The sequence below is a fragment of the Rutilus rutilus genome (assembly GCF_951802725.1).
Source record: "Rutilus rutilus genome assembly, chromosome: 21".
In the NCBI taxonomy this organism is placed as follows: Eukaryota; Metazoa; Chordata; class Actinopteri; order Cypriniformes; family Leuciscidae; genus Rutilus; species Rutilus rutilus.
The window spans coordinates 26,382,711-26,400,658 of record NC_140226.1 but is presented as its reverse complement, the minus strand read 5'-3'; the positions used below and the strand labels follow the sequence as shown (position 1 = coordinate 26,400,658).

The 17,948-nt window shown below is 38.8% G+C and overlaps 2 protein-coding genes across 7 annotated transcripts in view; one reads left to right on the top strand and one right to left on the bottom strand.

The window, feature by feature from the left end:
- Positions 1 to 80: 80 nt before the first annotated feature.
- On the top strand, positions 81 to 6,489 carry itgb1bp1 (integrin beta 1 binding protein 1). Its single transcript, XM_084392972.1, has 7 exons — positions 81 to 215; positions 3,071 to 3,200; positions 3,596 to 3,674; positions 3,747 to 3,877; positions 4,639 to 4,731; positions 4,943 to 5,092; positions 5,632 to 6,489. Exons 2-7 carry the CDS (start codon positions 3,129 to 3,131, stop codon positions 5,701 to 5,703), a joined length of 597 nt encoding a protein of 198 aa, XP_084249098.1. The 5' UTR covers positions 81 to 215; positions 3,071 to 3,128; the 3' UTR covers positions 5,704 to 6,489.
- Positions 6,490 to 6,653: 164 nt separating this feature from the next.
- Positions 6,654 to 17,948, bottom strand: part of asap2a (ArfGAP with SH3 domain, ankyrin repeat and PH domain 2a) — a 58,311-nt gene continuing 47,016 nt past the window's right edge. For 4 of the 6 annotated variants that reach the window (XM_084392963.1, XM_084392966.1, XM_084392964.1 and 1 more), the window contains 14 exons: positions 17,115 to 17,248; positions 16,574 to 16,668; positions 16,292 to 16,481; positions 14,919 to 15,004; positions 14,564 to 14,679; positions 14,010 to 14,077; positions 13,781 to 13,888; positions 13,112 to 13,340; positions 11,342 to 11,488; positions 10,472 to 10,592; positions 10,014 to 10,099; positions 9,838 to 9,917; positions 9,565 to 9,678; positions 6,654 to 8,941 (listed from right to left, as the gene is read on the bottom strand). In XM_084392963.1, the coding sequence (XP_084249089.1) occupies positions 8,867 to 8,941; positions 9,565 to 9,678; positions 9,838 to 9,917; positions 10,014 to 10,099; positions 10,472 to 10,592; positions 11,342 to 11,488; positions 13,112 to 13,340; positions 13,781 to 13,888; positions 14,010 to 14,077; positions 14,564 to 14,679; positions 14,919 to 15,004; positions 16,292 to 16,481; positions 16,574 to 16,668; positions 17,115 to 17,248 (1,649 nt within the window). In that variant the 3' untranslated portion in view covers positions 6,654 to 8,866. The remainder of the gene's footprint in view (positions 8,942 to 9,564; positions 9,679 to 9,837; positions 9,918 to 10,013; positions 10,100 to 10,471; positions 10,593 to 11,341; positions 11,489 to 13,111; positions 13,341 to 13,780; positions 13,889 to 14,009; positions 14,078 to 14,563; positions 14,680 to 14,918; positions 15,005 to 16,291; positions 16,482 to 16,573; positions 16,669 to 17,114; positions 17,249 to 17,948) is intronic. The other 2 variants (XM_084392965.1, XM_084392968.1) reach the window with 1 other exon arrangement.

Sequence of the window (17,948 nt, the reverse complement as noted above, 5' to 3'; positions counted from 1 at the left end):
AAGTAGAAGTAAGTTGATATCCATTCCAAACTTAGCCACCTAGTAGCGTGCGTCCCCTTTAAGAGGTGCAGGGTGGAGCCATACAGGAAGTGAAGTGTCAACGCACGTCTAGCCAAAGCAGAGAGAGAGAGAGAGAGCTACCGACCGCCGCTTTGATGAACCATATTAATAATTATTACAGCCCTACACTGCTGCATATTGATCTCAAAATAGAGGTATGCCCAGTGTGCTTGTTTACCAAGTTCATATTATCCATAGTTATTTATAGAAATGCCAATAAACGACCAAATAACAGCCCTTTGCGTTTGCATTAATCAAGTTAGACGTGGGTCAGGGGTGCTGCTGAATGTTTATCCTAGCAACGGGTTTCCGTTATTTTCCAAGGGGTTTTCATTAACATTGTGCTCGCGGAGAGCTCGTGTCTGTTGGTAATCACACACCACGAGCTAGTGCGCGAGCCGAGCGCCTCTCTGTAGATTACTAGAAAGTTACCCAAAGTTTGGCACCATTGTTTTATAGGGGCGTGGGCTCATCTCGAACCCCGAGAACATGTTTGTCCGTGCTTTCTTAAACTCGTATAAAGGCAGTATTGATATGTAGCGTAATAAGTGTAAGTTACCTGAACAGAAATACTACGTAAGGAACCTAATTGTTCATTACGCTGAGACGGCACTTAATTTACACTCTTGACCCATAACGTTAGTTATTTGGTTCGAAGTCAGTCTTGTGTGTGAATATCATAAAACGATTAATTTAAAGTTGACATTTTTGAACTGATTCATTGGAATGAATCAAACTTTCCAACACATTAATAATTGGATAATTACAGTATCATGTTATAAAATTATGAGAATTATTTTTATCAAAACATTTATTTATTTATTTCAAGTCATTAAAATGTTTTGTGGTTTATCTTTAATTCTCTGTTTAATTCTAATTATAGTCTCTAAAATATTATATTGGCTATATATTGCACGTCATCTTCAGTGTTAGAGTCATTTGTACCAGCTTTACAGAAAACAACTACGGGTGTAATTTTGATTCATTTAAAGGTAAGTTACACTATGTAACTTTTGTTTTATGTAACAACACTACATGCATTTTGTGGAAGGACATTGTTTTGGTTGTGCTTGTGCAGATAATTCTTGATTCTATGATTCGTCCTCATAGAGAAAGAGAGAGAGATTATCCCACTACTCATAAATTATCTACTATTAGGTTTAAGAGAGATAACCAGTTTAGACTGAAAGAGTCTCAGGCTAACTAGCGGAAGACGTTACTGTAGTTATACCCATTAATAGACACTTCATTGAAAATAGCAGCACAGCGCTACAACAACCATAATGAAATGACCCTTCACAATAGGGCTGGGCGATATGGCTGAAAACTGTATCACGATATAAGTGTTTCATATCGGTCGATATCGATAATTATTGAATTTTTTTATAACATATTTAAAATAAGGACCAGTCCAGGAGACAAATATATTACATTTAAAGATTTTTTATTTTAAACTTAACCTACCTCTGATTATAATCCCATCAGTTAAAAAGGCAGAAATGTCAACACGACCATGGAAAACTCAAAAGTCTAAAATCACAATGAACACTTAACAATTATCTCTTAACATTAAGGTGCAAAATTAAAGAATACGTAAGAAATGCTTTATAAAGGGGTGGGCGATATGGCAAAAATATAATATTACGATTTCTTTCTATAAATTATATAAATCTATTTCTTTCTATTTTCTATAAATTATACATTGATACTTATTAAAGCTATTAATAAAGTTATTAGTCAAGAGCAGTGAGTGATTTTCTCTTTACATTTTGTTGTTTTATTAACATTAAAGGGATAGTTCTCCTAAAAATTCTAATTTTCATAATTTACTCTCTCACGTTGTTTTAAACTCGAATAAGTTTCTTTCTTCTGTTGAAAATAAAAGTTATTTGGAAGAATGTGGGTAACCAAACAGTTGATGTACCCCAGTGACTTCCATAGTATATTTTTCTCCTATGGAAGTCAATGGGGACCAGCTACTGTTTGGATACCCACATTCTTCAAAATATTAATATTAGTAAATATTAGAAGGCAATTAATACAGGTTTGGAACAACATTAGAGTGCGTAAATAATGAGATAATTTTTATTTTTGGGTGAACTATCCCATTAAGGACAAGCGGCAGCGTGTTTACTATTACTACTGTCTCTTTAAGAGCTGCGCGCGACGCGTCTATTATACACGCATTTGACAAGCAGATTTTCTCTCAATTTTCTCAAGTTTGCTTTCACTTTAGACATATCCGACTAGTTTATGTAAACCTTGTGTGTATAACAGTATTAGCAAAATAAGACTCGAAAGATAACTTAGTATTCAGGCGCTGGTAGACAGGCTTTTAGTGCATGTGAGCCACATGTATGCGCTGAGAAATGCACACGCTAGAACAGCGCATAAGCACGCGAATAACAGAAAAACTGACGACGGTCTTGCATAATCTGCAGACGACATTGGTCTGACTACGGTCAGACTTTAAGTCAGGCGAGCTGACTTTTTCTGTTTTATCTAGTTACTAGAGAGTGAGTGCCTTTGTTCATGCAATCAAACTTGCTTTGCTGGTTTCTTCCAACGAAAAAAATAAATAAATAATTATCGAACGCATTTTTTATTGATATTGATTACGTGTCTATCGCGATACATATCGTTATCGTTTTATCGCCCAGCCCTACTTCACAATAGATAATGCTTTACAATGCTTGAACTCTGTTAGAGAGCTACATATGGCAATTTATCTTGTCTAATAAAATACCTTACTCATCAGTAATAAAAACAGCATCTCCGCGTTGCTTTTACAACGTTTCAAATCCCTCAGTTCTCGCCATCTCCGAAAAGCCAGGCCAATGTTGATTCTCGTTTTATCACGAGCTCTGTCTTGTTCTCTTTTGCCAGCAGACTCTCCTCTCACGTTTTGGAACAAGGATTGATGATGTTTTGACCCATTATTTGAAATTTTGCACAAATAAAACTGCATAGTCTATCTTTAAATGGTGCTAAAGCTGATAAATCTCCTCAGACTCTGCTGCCATCTGCTGGTAAGCTGGAGAACTGCAGCACTGGCGTCATGGTGAAGGATGTTTCGAAAGGTCAAGAAGCGCCACAGCAGCAGCAGCTCCCAGAGCAGTGAGGTCAGCACTAAAAGCAAGGTCAGTTCACCAGAAGTAATCAAGTACACACTTCATAAACTAAATGTTGGCTGAATCTCCATTTGCACATTTCTGCTAGGTATAGAAAGCACATACTGCATTAGTTATGCTAAATGACATACTTTTTTAACTATGAATTGAGCCAGTATGCCTGTACTACAATATAATAAAATGGCAGCTTCATAACAGAGAGTTCAGTGAAAGAAGTCTTGGCCAGTATTAGCTCATAAGGCATGCATGGATTCATAATACAAAAATCCTTAATAAAAAAGTACAATATGCTATGATTTGGGACCTAATAATTTACAAAAGAGTGAATCGGGATTCAGTAATTCTGCCTGCTGAGTTCTGTATTCCACAAAGGTCATTATAAACTGTAATTTCCCTTTTTTCAGTCAGTAGATTCCAGTTTGGGAGGCCTGTCTAGGTCAAGCACCGTCGCCAGTCTTGATACAGACTCCACCAAGAGCTCAGGTTAGTCTTTTAGAAACCCACGCTTGTATATTTTTGACTCTGTAAGAGTTCCTGACCTTGTTGACCCTTCAGGTAACGCTGTGTCTGACACGTGTGCTGAGTTCAGAGTGAAGTATGTGGGAGCCATCGAGAAGCTGCAGTTTAAGATGAGCAAAACCCTCCAGGAGCCTCTAGACCTGATCAACTTCATCGATGCAGCTCAGGTAAGGATCTACAGAAGGGGAAGATGTAACCCCCTTTAAAGGTGCAGTGAGCGATTTCTGAGGAACACTGTTGATATTTGAAATCAACCCAAACAAACACAGCCCTCCCTTCATTGCTCCACCCCCAAAATGCACAAACACTCAATGCAAGAGTGGAGGTCTGTTTATTCCAGCTGAAACCAGGCAAAATAATACTTCTCGAAAATTAAAGCAAAGATGACGAACGAACGACAAGGAAGAACAAAAAAAGGGGCCACGCCCCCTACTGCTGATTGGCTACAATTTTGTTGTGACGCTTGGTCTGATCTAGCCTGGTTCTACCAGACTCCCGTACATTTCATTTGTACAGAGAGTCTGGCCTCTCTCCATTGACAAGCGTTAACTTCCTTGTAGGCGGGTACTCTGTTGAAGTTTAAAACTATTGGATCTGACCAGAGTCACTCTGGATCTGCCATAACCAATTGCTAACGTTTGGTCGTGACGTATGTCAACTCAAACTAGCGCACGATCTCAACGTCATCGTTCTCATCCACTCCCTCTGTTCGCTGATTGGACCGGTTAAAAATTGATCGGAGAAAACCAAAGAATACACCACAATCCCAGACGGAGTTACTGAAGGAAAATGAAATTGAGCAGAAGTACGTAGGAGGGCGGAGCCAGGCTAGGTCTGATCCACTTTCAACAGCGTTTCTCAGATATCTTCTCAGACCTCTAATCTAGCAAACTTTATTTAAAACTAATCTCATGTATTCACTTTAAAGCAAGACGGAAAACTGCCGTTTGTGCCTGGAGATGAGGAAATGATTCTGGGAGTGTCCAAGTATGGAGTTAAAGTGGCCTCATTAGACCAGTGTGTGAGTTGACTCAGTCATTTTTAACTGTTAATATGAGAGATTTGGCTCTTTTTCTTTGTACACGAAATAAACGAGCGTGTTGAGAGAAGCTTGAAATTCATGTTCACAAAATAATGTGGAACTGCATGTCTTGAAACCGAACATATATCTACACCACTATGAAATACAGGATTTCAGTGTAATGGGTATCTGATTTGCTATTGATTCTCAGGATGTGCTTCACCGTCACCCGCTCTACCTGATTGTGCGCATGCTTTGCTATGATGATGGTCTGGGTGCTGGAAAGAACCTGCTTGCACTGAAGACCACTGATGCCAAGCAACATGACTGCAGCATCTGGGTGTATCAGTGCAGTAATGCGGTAAGACCTGAAAACAGGAAGTGTTTCTGAGAGCATATAAAGATCTGATAATGTAGCAGAAATATTTAGTATTTCATTATTTATGTATTTGCTTTAAAACGGCTTGACATTTTTATTTTATTTTATTTTAAATTGAAGGAACCATAATCTAGAACAAAAAGCTACTCTATTTAAAAATCATTCCTGTGATGCAAAGCTGAATTTTCAGCATCATTACTCCAGTCTTCAGTGTCACATGATCCTTCGGAAATCATTTAATATGATGATTTGGTGCTCAAGAAACATTTCTTATCAATGTTGGAAACAGTTATGCTGCTCAAAGCTTGTGTAGACAGTTTCGGGGTGTCTAGCAATAGATATATGCTTAAAAAAAAAAAAAGCACCCTTCAGAGCGTCTCCAAAGCCATACCTCCTCCAAAACACATGAACGTGCTCAACCAGATCAGAGTCTGCAAAGTGTCAAGTGTTCAATGTGTTAGTGGACATTGAAAACTCTGCTATATTCTGTAGCTTTAACACATCATTTTTGTGCTCTGCAGGAACAAGCCCAGGCCATCTGTAAAGTCCTGTCCACCTCTTTCGACTGTGCTCTGGCCTCAGAGAAGTCCTGAGGAGTGCTGGGAACGCTCTGTTCTTCCACCCTCACTGGTTCCTTCAGCAGGAGGAGGAAGTCAGTCTGTTTGTGGAAGGTGCCCTTTTTAAACAGATATGCTGGAATTTGTCTCACTTTGATTAATGTTAGTACAGCTGTTCGGTCTTCTCAACCACGTTTACACCATATTCATTAGTCTTACCCAGCATCCTCTTCTCCTAACAACCCCAACCCAAAAGTCCCAAGTTCGAGGCTGCGTCTATTTTTGTAACCTAATTTAATCTTATTTAATGTAAATATACAACAACCTCAGAGCACATTTCCCACTATGGGCCAGTGAATCCGTGATTTCTTGGGCTCTAGTGGGATTTGTGTTAAGCGTGGTACATTAATGTCAGTGGAACACAAAGATGCTGTAAAACCCAAACCCCCTGCACCCCGCATCCTGCACTTCTGAACATGCCCTTCTTCTGTCGTCCTCCAGTGTCCTGGTCCAAGTGGGATCGGATCAGTTAATACGGTACAATAAATCAATGCGAATGTAATGTGGAGTTTCTTCTCGTGTTTTTTTTCCTCATCCCCAATAGATGGCAGTGCTCTTCAACCTATTGAGTTATGGACCTGTTTTCAAATGATTTATCTTTAATACAAAAACATCCCACAGGCCCCTAACTGAGGGGGGGAGGGGGGACCCTTCAGGAGGTCATTGTCCTTTTATCTGGCAGTTTCACTTAATCTACCTGAATAATGCAACACATAAACAAGAAATTAATTCATGTTTTTTTTTTTTATTCCAGTTTTCCCATTTATTTGTACATATATGCATATATTTATATATTAGCAACAATGACGTTTATGGTAAACGGATGAATAGAGGTTGTTTTCATCTTAGTTAAAAGTGTACGGTAACAGTCTTATCTAACAAAACGCCAGTCATTATCAGTTTAGCTCTCTGTTTACAATTAAATATGCACAAAGCAAAGTCTACATTTATTTACAATCACAGCCGGCCAGGTGCCGTCCGTATACATTGAGCTGAACGCAGGATAATTACATCCCGTCACTGCCCGAGTTACAGGTCACTCTGGTCCGAGCTCAATCGAGACTAACATGACTGTAATTAAAAGTTACATAACAGACTCTATTAAGTTGCTCTGCAACCACATCAAACACTCATGACATTAAAAACGCTCCTGCACACAATTACTGATGGATGAGCATTTCAAAGCTTTAGAAAGGATTAAGAGAAGTGTTGTGAGGGAAATCTGACATGGGGGATTTTAATTTCCCCTGGAATACAATTGCTGAGTTATTACTGGTACAGGGAACACCCATCTGGTCAACCAAATCAGGGCACATCCTGGTTGGTGGAAATACACATAATTCATATCTCAAACTGACACCTTGGAATCTGTTAAAAATGACAAGGGTTTTAGTGCTCTCAAGCTGAAAACTATTCAGTGTATGTTCATGTTCTACACACTGAAGGAAGATAAGAGCTTCACCCAAAAATGAAAATACTGTCATCATTTGCTCACCTTCATGCCATTTTAAACCTGTATGACTTTCTATCTAGCCAGGACAAATTTGAAGAATGTCAAGAGTGCTTTTTCCATAATGGCGACAAACCGGTCAAGCTTAAAAAAAAGACAAGGAAAATTGTAAATGTGGTCCATATGACACATGCACTGCATTCCAAGTACACTGAACCCATATGTTGACTACAAGAAGTTGCGTTTGTTTCAAATATGGCACGTGTCAAGTTGGGTGTCATTGGTTTTTCATGTCGAGGCAGGTTTGATTTTTAGCAAATAACAATGTCTTTCCAATCCAAACCTGTATGACTTTTTTTTTTTGTATGAGTTATTTTGAGAAATTTCCATGTTCTTCAAAATATCTTCTTTTGTGTTCCACAGAAGAAAGTAAGTTCCACAGGTTTGGAACGACATGAGGATGAGTAAATGACAGAATTTCCCTTTGAATATTAGTCTGTTCCTCGCACAGTTACAATAGGGCTTCAGAAGACTTTGAATATAGCAAATTAATCTTAAGGACCACTTTCATAGTGCCTAACATTAACAGTCCCCATTTTGAAAAAGCACTCTACACATTCTGCAGTGTTTGTTGGTCTTTTGCACAGTTTGAAAGAACATGAGGGTGAGTTAATGACTGAATTTTCCAAGTTGAGAAATGACAGCGTTCCACAGGCCTCTCAAGGCAAACTGCCTACACACTGAAGGAAGGTCTGCAAAAGATCATTAAAATCAATAAGAGCATCTAAATCAAGACCACAGAAGGACAGCTCAGAATTATAAATATCTATACAGAAATAAACCTTCTTGATGCTCTTCACTGGCTCCTTTCCTCTCCCTGGAGGCCACCGAATGTTCACGAAGACTGTCACAGCGCTCAAAACTCCCAGCAGGTACAGAGTCAAGATTTCTTTCATTCAGCCTGTTCCCAGTCCCTTAGCCAGAACAAAAGCTCTCTTATGTCTGTCTGTTTCTCCATCTCTCTCATCCACAGTGCACTTCAGATATTTCCCAGGTGTGAGCGGTGGAACGCCTATTTATACACTCAGCACTGGGGCAGGTAGTGTGAAAATGGGGACATCGGAGCTCCCCCTCCTAGGGCAGACGGCTCTCGTAGCATATTCCTGGCTTAGCACCATTGACGAAGCTATCTTTCCCAACCGAGTCCTCAAAAGTCAGTGATTCTCAGAGTATCCTTCTGCCTTTCCTTGCCAGACATGGAATGTGGGCAAATAAGACTATATTCACAGAGTGTATTATACTTCAAAACATTACGCTATTTATTGTGTCTAAAAGGAATAAGGATGTGAATGATCTCGGACTAAAACCTTCATCTTGGTGACATTCTTCTCAGCATTGTGGTCATGATAAATTAAGTCAAAAGTGCATTTATTGCAACAAACTGTCGTTCTGCAACATATCTAGGCCACAAACTTAAAAACTAAAGAAAAATCCAAAGCCCGGGAAGCTTGTTATATTCCAGTGACTGCTCAAGCCGGGTGAGAGCAGGGATTAGTGGAAGCTCAGTGAGGACACAAGCCTCATGACAAAGGGAATAGCGATGATGATGATGACGATGGTTAGTGAGGACACACAGAGGCAGAGAAGTGCCGTCATCCGTCCAGCTCAGTGTCCGTGATCTCCGGCCCTTCAGTCCATAATGAATTGCACGAATGTGACAGGAAACGCTCCTCTTCTCATTGGCTCTCCCTCAATGTGGCCCAGCTACAAAACAATCAGGAGAAAGTGTGTTAGAAATGTTAGAAAAAGAGATAGGCTTTTTTGTGTGTGTGTCATTATACCAATACAACCGATAAAGCTGATTTAACCAGTGTTGTAATTATAAACTGAAAATATTTTTAATTATTTTTGTTAATATAAATAAGGCTGAAATAAAATGATCAATATTAGATGAAACATGTAAACTTAAAATAACTTAATTGAAAATTAGAAATGTTGAAAAGTTGAAGTACTAAAATTAAAAATATATCAAATATTTGAACCCACTGAAGCACATTCATATGTAAATACCACTGAAGTCACACAGGGACACAGAGATTTGGGGATTTGGCTGTACCATTGAAGAGCCTCCAAGGAGAATGACTAAACACAGCCAGTGGAAACGCAGGTGATTGGCTGAATACAGACCACTTGTTTTCCAGCAAGAGACCCTGAACCAGACCGCGGCCCTCAGAGAGTTTACTTATTAACAACCAGCCAGTAATAGAAAGGGAAATACAGTAAACTCACTTTTCCTCTCTGGTTCTCTCTCTCATACCACTGCTACTATATAAAGTGAGTGATCTACATAGAGTTGAAGTCTAGTGTGCAGCAGTCAGGATACTCACCCACCACTCCTGGTCCTCCTCACCATCCACCACGATGACCTCTCCCTCAGAGAACGTCAGCTCGTCTGGATTATCAGCCACACAGTTATACATGGCCTTCACGCGCTTCGGCTTCTGTTTGCCACACACCGATCAGGTTTGGAAACACAAGAACATGTAACTTAGCATCTCATACACAGTAAATATGTTATGTAAATATGGCATATTAGGCGGTATCCATCATGAATTCACTTGATTCACGTGTCTGGAATTTCCTCTAGTGGTTAAACATACCAGGTAGGTTTTCCTGGGCATGTGGGTAGCAGGCAGAGTTTGACCAATGGTGTTTTGGGGGCCTCCAGGAACTTCTTTAGCTGTTTATAAAAAAAAAACAGGAAATGACATCACTGTCAGAATTGCCTTTTCAATACAATAATGGCCGCAAGCCTTTATTAAAACAATCAACTTACAGTTAACATGATTTCTGTGACATCTACCTGGTCTCTCGATGGATCCAGAGCGCATCAGTGTGCTTTTACTGACAGTTTTGTCCGCGCTGCAACCAACAAAAAGAAGAGATGTGAATACTGTGTTCAGGTCTTGTAATATTGAGTACTAAAAGAAACGATATTTAGACTCAGGTCATGCTCAGATGAGCGCCCTACTTGTGTCGTCCTCTGGCACTGTGTGTGTGAATGAGGACTTGAATAGGAATTAATGACCTGGTAAATCAGAAAGTTCCCTATGGGCATTTTCCACCTCTGCGTCCAGATAAGGACACGCTCACCAAACACTGGAGAAAGTTCCACTCAAGGACTAGCGGCTAACCGCGGCTATAATGAGTCTGTGTTGTCCTATAGGGCAGGACTGTCAGAGTAAAGGGCATATGTGTGTGTGCATGTGGTCATGGGTTATTTAGTATTCTGACCTTGTAGCCCGGTTGATGTTCTGGCCAGGAGGACCGTGTCCAGGTTTGGGTTGTATATTCTTGGCCTCCATCATACTGGCAGTTTTAGTCATAGGAGGGGGAGCACCACTGGGCACAAGAACTGCAGAGACCATCAAATAGATGCAATTATGTTAAACATAAACAACTCACAATTAAAAAAAACAAAAAACGTTTCAATATTTTATGTTTGACAGTATTGGTAGCAGGGTTCCCGCACGTGAATTTCCATGACTTTCCAGTTTTCTGGATAAAGATGTATATTTTTATATAAAAAAATGTCACACTTTAGTTGAGGGTCCGATTATTAACTACGACCTCAATAAACTCCTGAATTACTGCTAATTAATAGTTAGTAAGATAAGTTTATAGGATTAATTAGAAAATTCTACATTTCTGTAATCCACAATTATGTATATATTTGCCATTATTTTTAATAACTATTTGCCTTTGTTTTGTGTTTTTCTTGTTTTAAAAGTTAAGAATATTTATGTTTTATTTTGTTGCCTGTTTGTATATATATATATATATATATATATATATATATGACTTCACAACCTGAAGTTGTTTTTGGAAATATGAAAATAACCAGAATTTTTGAAGCCTGATACCTGGTATTGGTTCATGAACATCAATTAGGCTATGTAATAGACAAACTCAACTCACAAACACAGCATAACCTAATTAATATTCATACGTTTAGACACCGCCATGACATCACAAGCAGCTGATCCAGGATCAATCAAAGAACAATCTGACTCAAATCTAATCTTAACACAAAGCACCACATGAAACAGAAGCGCTCTGCCTCGAGCAAAAGTTCATCCACTCATTCATGTACAGCCAACTCACGGGAAGTGGATGTGACCCGTAAGGGGGGCGCTGGGGGGTGCATGTTGGGGGGGTCAGAGGAAGATCTCTGCCTGCCGGTCAGATCTAGGGAGCCAGGCTTCCAACCGGGCGATCCCTGAGCCATTCCAGCAAGACCAGACGGCTGTACTGTGGGAAGGAGAAGAGAAGACGAAAAAAAGATTAAATGTGAGATGAAAAGAGAGGACAGCGCTTTTGTGAACTCTTTTTCTGGACTTTGGTCCTGCTCCAGACCTGCAGAGATCCATTATGCATCTAATTCCATTAGTGTCTTTGAGAAAACCGCTCATTGTGAAGTATGTACCAGAGGGACTCAAACTATGGGATTCACTTCAAAGCCTCACTCATCTTGTTCTAACACAGAAATCAGTGAAACTCTAATTCCACCAATCTCCTGTTTACAGGCATCTCCCTTATGTCATCTTAACAGACCTGTAAGTCCTTGTGAACATTTCTGAAAGCGTTTGAAAGACAGCCAGCGTTTGAGCTCATAACGGCTCCCTGTCCAGAGACTTTGGGAGCGCACATATAGGTCAGAATCTTCACACGGCCGTTGCCATGGAGCTCTGCAGTGTAACTGGGTGAGGGTGAGAATACAAGAACAGGTCAAAGAGATTTCTGCCATTTTAAGACCTGCCATTTGTGAGGCTAAAAATACAGCAGCCAGATGTGGCCTGAATGTGATCAAACAGAATTAGTGACTCATTGAATCATTTGCTTTTTGTGTATGTTTAATATATTTTTCATTTACAATTATAAATATTAACAAAGTGGATCCAGCAATGATTTAAAAAAAAGGTTGAAGTAGGTCAAATGTATGCTAGACATTTTATATACACTTACCGGCCACATTATTAGGTACACCTATTCAACTGCCCGTTAACACAAATATCTAATCCAGCAACTCAATGCATTTAGACGTGGTCAAGACGATCTGCTGAAGTTCAAACTGAGTGTCAGAATGGGGAAGAAACTTGATTGAAGTGACTTTAAACGTGGCATGGTTGTTGTTTGGGCTGGTCTGAGTATTTCAGAAACTGCTGACCTACTGGGATATTCACGCACAACCATCTCTAAGGTTTACAGAGAATGGTCAGAAAAAGAGAACATATCCAGTGAGTGGCAGTTCTGATGGTGAAAATGCATTGTTGATGTCAGAGGTCAGAGGAGAATGGCCAGATTGGTTCAGCTGATAGAAAGGCAACAGTAACTCAAATAACGAGGTCTGCAGAAGAGCATCTCTGAACACACAACACACCGAAACTTGAAGCAGAACGACTACAGCAGCTGAACACACACCAGGTGCCATTTGTCAGCTAAGAACAGGAAACTGAGGTACAATTCACACAGGTTCACTAAAATGGGATAATAGAAAAAAACGCCTAGTCTGATTCAGAATTTGGAGTAAACAACATGATAGCATGGATATTTCCGGCAGGATAATGCACCATGTCACAAAGCTCAAATCATCTCAGACTGGTTTCTTGAACATGACAATGAGTTCACTATACTCAAAGAGCTTGCACAGTCACCAGATCTCAATCAGGATATTCACATCATTGAAGTGCAGCCGACAAATCTGCAGCAACTACGCGATGCCATCATGTCAATATGGACAAAAATCTCTGAGGAATGTTTCCAGCACCTTGTTGAATCTATGCCACAAAGAATTAAGGCAGTTCTGAAGGCAAATGGGTCTATTTCTTCTCTCAATCAGTGTTTTTTCTTTCATCTGAGTGAAATGTAAAGTACCTAAATTTCGGGGTGGTAGAGGCGGAGCAGAGGTGGACATGGTGACCGGTGAGTTGGTGTTGATAATGGTCCCATAGGTCTCGTTGTTGACCAGGTTGGGCACGAACCGCTGCTTGTCTTTGACCATGTCTCGAGCGTCTCGTGCCAGGCTGGCCGGACTGGGCTGAAGGGAGTTACTGCCCGGTGTGTAGCAGCTGATGGGCCTCTCGTCCCGCCGGTGAGGACTGGACTGTAGACACAAAGGTCATAAGTGGGACTGGGTAAACACATTGAATATTAAGAAAAAAAAAAAAAATCAACATTTTAACTATTGAGATGATTACAAAGCACTTATTATTTGGTCAATTTAATATTTGGACATTAGCAAAATATGCGCTTTGAAATGCGGAATCAGTTCAAACTATCTAAGCGAACTTATTAAAAATAATCCAATATAATTCTTTATTGTGTTAATTTAGTTAAAACAGCATTGAAACCATGCCTTGATTTTTACTATATTTTAATCTACTCTGCCACAATAACTATTTGATTGAAAATGAAATATTACTAAATATGTACACACACTAAATTAGGCATTAGCTAATACTAAATATCTACACATATACACACAAATATATTAGTCAAGCAAAATCTAACCAAAATACTTCTCCTTAATGAGTTTTTCCTCACCTTCTCATCCAGATCTTCATCACTCTCGTCCAGGTCTTCATGCTGAAGTCTCCACTCGTACTCCACATGCACATGAGCATTGAACTTCCCTGCAAGTGCCTGGTTCAGCTAAAAGAGAGACAAGCATACCATAAACAACATCTTACCATCTAGGTCAGTTATCTCGCATATAGATCTATATGCATATATATCTCTACAAGAACTTTGTATGTACAACATGAAAGCTCACCAGTTCCTCACACTGCAGGTGTTTGAGTCGCCTGGCGATGTCAAGCGGGGTCTCGCCAGCCTCATTAGCTAAACATACACAGAAACACATTTCAAGAGGAGGAGACACTGGTTTGATAAATTTTAGAAAGTACCACAGTCGCCAAGCCGGAAAGAATGAGGTTCCCAACACATTCTGTACTCTTGGCTTCCTGTGCTGAATTTGACTTTACAGACAAGACAAAGCCAAGTCGATCCAGACAGCTTGCTCACAAAAGACGCTGGCAAGGATCTGAGAGAGGAGATTCCCTGGCACAGATTCACCCACCCACATACATACACACGCAGAACCGCTAGGCCACAAATGACTCCCTGTTATCTTTTCTTCCCATTCTTGGTGGACAGATTGTTAATAACAGAACAACAGAATTACAAATCACCACACTAACTTTTCCCAGCAGTCAAAATAAGGACCCTGGGAATCCTTAGAGACATCATGAAAGGGATCCCGACAATATGTCACACCCAAACTTCCCGTTTCAACAGGGACTACAGGAGATTTGATTTGCTGCATACCGATGTCTATAGAGGCTTTTCCTCTCAGCAGAAGTTTGAGACACTCGCTGTTGTCCGTCAGGCAGCAGTAATGCAGCGCTGTACTTCCTTTAGCCGTTTGCTTATCCAAGTTTAAACTGAGGGGAGAAACACACAATTTTTGCCTGTTTAGAAAACATTAAATCTCAATTTTCCATTCCAGGCACAGCTATAATTGCCTCTTTAACATTCAAAACCAGCATTGGTCGAATCAATGACAAAAAAGCCGCTCATTCAGATTTAGCTGGATAGCATCAGTCAGCACTTGGTCAGCAAAGAAGGGAAATAAACTCGGGAAAGGTGTTTTCCAGCCTCTGCTCGGCTGTCTGAGTCTTGCCTGTTCTGGGTGAGGAAGTCTATGATGTGAAGGGAGGTTCTGTCCACCAGTCTCACGGCCAGATGAAGGGCTGTCTCACCTTGTTCCTATCACACCAAACAAACAAACAACATGACATTTATACAGTAGCTTGGGTTTGTGCATAAGAGCCACTCATGATCGAATAGACTATGATATTTTGGGCATATCGCGTATATGTGAATTAACCATGGGTACTTCTCTACAGAACACTTTTGTAATCTTTCGTGAAAATGTGGTCTGTTCGGTTTTATTTAATGTCACGTATTCATGTGAAGGAGTTTTGCATGTTCTCCCTTTTCCTCCGGGTTCTCCGGTTTCCCCCAATCCAAAAACAAGCCGTATTTAGAACTGGAGAAGCTAAATTGTCCGTAGTAGGTGTGAATGCGTCTGTGTGTGAGAGTCCCAAGTCACATAATGGGCAGGGTTGGGGAAAGACCTGGCGACCTACCCCGGAAAAATCATCGGCAAGAAAATTCATGGACATCTCGCATATGGCGAGAGAATCACCAAGAGTTGGATACGACTGAAATGGTAAATGAATAATGATGACGATTCATGTGAAACTTAAATATTTATTATACTCAAAAGCACACAAATGTTCTGCAGTTAAATGCTAAATATTACTGAATACTTGTTTGTCATGTTTACAAAAAATGTCCTCCAAAATATCACATTAATATTAAATGAGTAAGAGATCAGATTCAAATAGTGCAATATATATATTAAATGCCAATGTATTAGATAAATCCAAAAAAAGAAGAAAAAAAACTACTGTCATTTAATAATAAATGAGTAAGGGACCACATTTAAATTCAAAACACAAGTACATTTTTTATTATTTATTTTTATTAATTTTTTATTAATGAAGTAATTTTATTTCAAAGTATAAATTAAATCCACATTATCTATACACATACATACAGTCGTGGTCATAAGTTTACATACACCTTGCAGAATCTGCAAAATATTAATTATTCTAACAAAATAAGAGGGATCATACATGTTATTCATTTTTATTCAGTGCTGTCATGAATAAGGTTTTTTACATAAAAGATGTTTATTTTGTATGATCCCTCTTAGTTTGTTAAAATAATTAACATTTTGCAGGTTCTTCAAGGTGATGTAAACTTTTGACCACACCTGTATATACACATATACACACACACATATATCCATCCATCCATCCATATATAAAATTTTATTTTTTCACCAAAAAATGTGCATTTAATTATTATTTTATATAATTTTTATTTTGGTATTTTAACACAAACTATGATCACCATGGTAAATGTTTTAAAGGAAATAACTGAATAACTCTTATCAAATCCGAGGAAAGATAGTAACAGACTCACATGGCCATTGGCCAGAGGAATCGGCTCCATTAGGTCGACCCCCTCAGCGTACACCTGAATGAGAGAGAAAATATCCCGGGCCTTCACGGCATCACAGAGCGTGTGCAGTTTCGACAGCGCGTCAGGGCACTTCTTACGAGCAAAGCGCTTCTCTGTGTACTTGGCCATGATGAAGTCTTTCCTCGCCTGCCTGAGGCATTAAAAGGAAATTAAACAAGAATGAATTTGCACAAAAATACAACATCAGTGATCACAAATTCCCAAAGAGAAACTTTGGCTTACATGTCACTGGCTGGGTTTGGTTTGATCACGTCTTCTGCCGTCAGACAAGCTTCCATGATCTCATTAAATCCAGCATTCCCCACGTTCTTGGCCAGCTAAACACCACAACACACAGATGCACGCAAACACACGCATAAAATCAAAACAAAACTAATTGCATTTAGCAACTCTAAAGTACCAACAAAAGCATTTACTCAGGGTTCATTTGATCTGTTTTGTTAATTCATAATATCCCAATCAGCCAAACAATGTCTCTTGGCACTCAATCAGACACCCGAGGCTTTTTCACTGTGGCTAATAGTTCTGCAGTCTTGTGTAATTGCTTTAATGATCCTAAATTGCTTGCCAAAAAAGCTTTGGGCTGAAATCATGCATGTGGAATAACTCCCAAAGAGCCCAAGTGATTTAAGCAAACCCTATAAAAATTCCAAGCATGAAGGCTGAATTTAAAGAATCCAGCATAAACTAAATAAATAAACCCAATATTAGGCTAACAGCAGCAGTGCTGGGGAATCTGTGCAATCAAAGATCAAGCACTAACCAAGAGCTCGGAGGTGCTGAGAACATCCAGAGTTAGAGACTGGATTCTGGAGTAGTGCACACCCAACTCCCGGTGGATCCCTGAACATTCGATACAAGTCAGGATGCCCAGGTTGGTGGAGAGCCACGTGGGACCTGAGGGAGAACGAGAGAGGAAAAAATACTTTAATAGAAGCTGTCAATCAATAATGTGTAACGTCGAAATGGAATTTAAAAGATGAAACAGCTAATCCTCATTTCCCACAATGAATGTCAAATAGAGCTTTATGTACAGTTAGCACACATACTCTAAAATCTGAATCTACTGTAGCTTGCAACATTTCTTGATCCCAAAATATCCAGAGGTGTTAAAAAAAAAAAAAAAAAAAAAGCATAATAATGATGATGATGATGATGATGATGATGATGATGATAATAATAATAATGATAATAATAATAATAATAAAAAATGAACATTATTGTATTAATTAGAATAATAAACAAATGTTGTTGATATCATTGTTATATTACATTATTATATTTTATAAATTGATCAAATAAATGTTATATAATGAGGTACTTTTGGGAAATAAACAAATAAAATTACATTATATAATAATAATTATTATTATTATATTAATTCGAATTTTAAATTCTACCATATTACCATATTCAATTTAATTACATACATTTTTATTATTTTTTGTAGTATTTATTATTAGTTTTAAACAAATACTATTATATTAATTAGAATTTTTAATTCTATCATATTACCATATTTAATTTAATTAGTCTATTTGTATAATTTTTTGCTGCATTTATTATTATTATTATTAAAAAATAATAATAATGAATA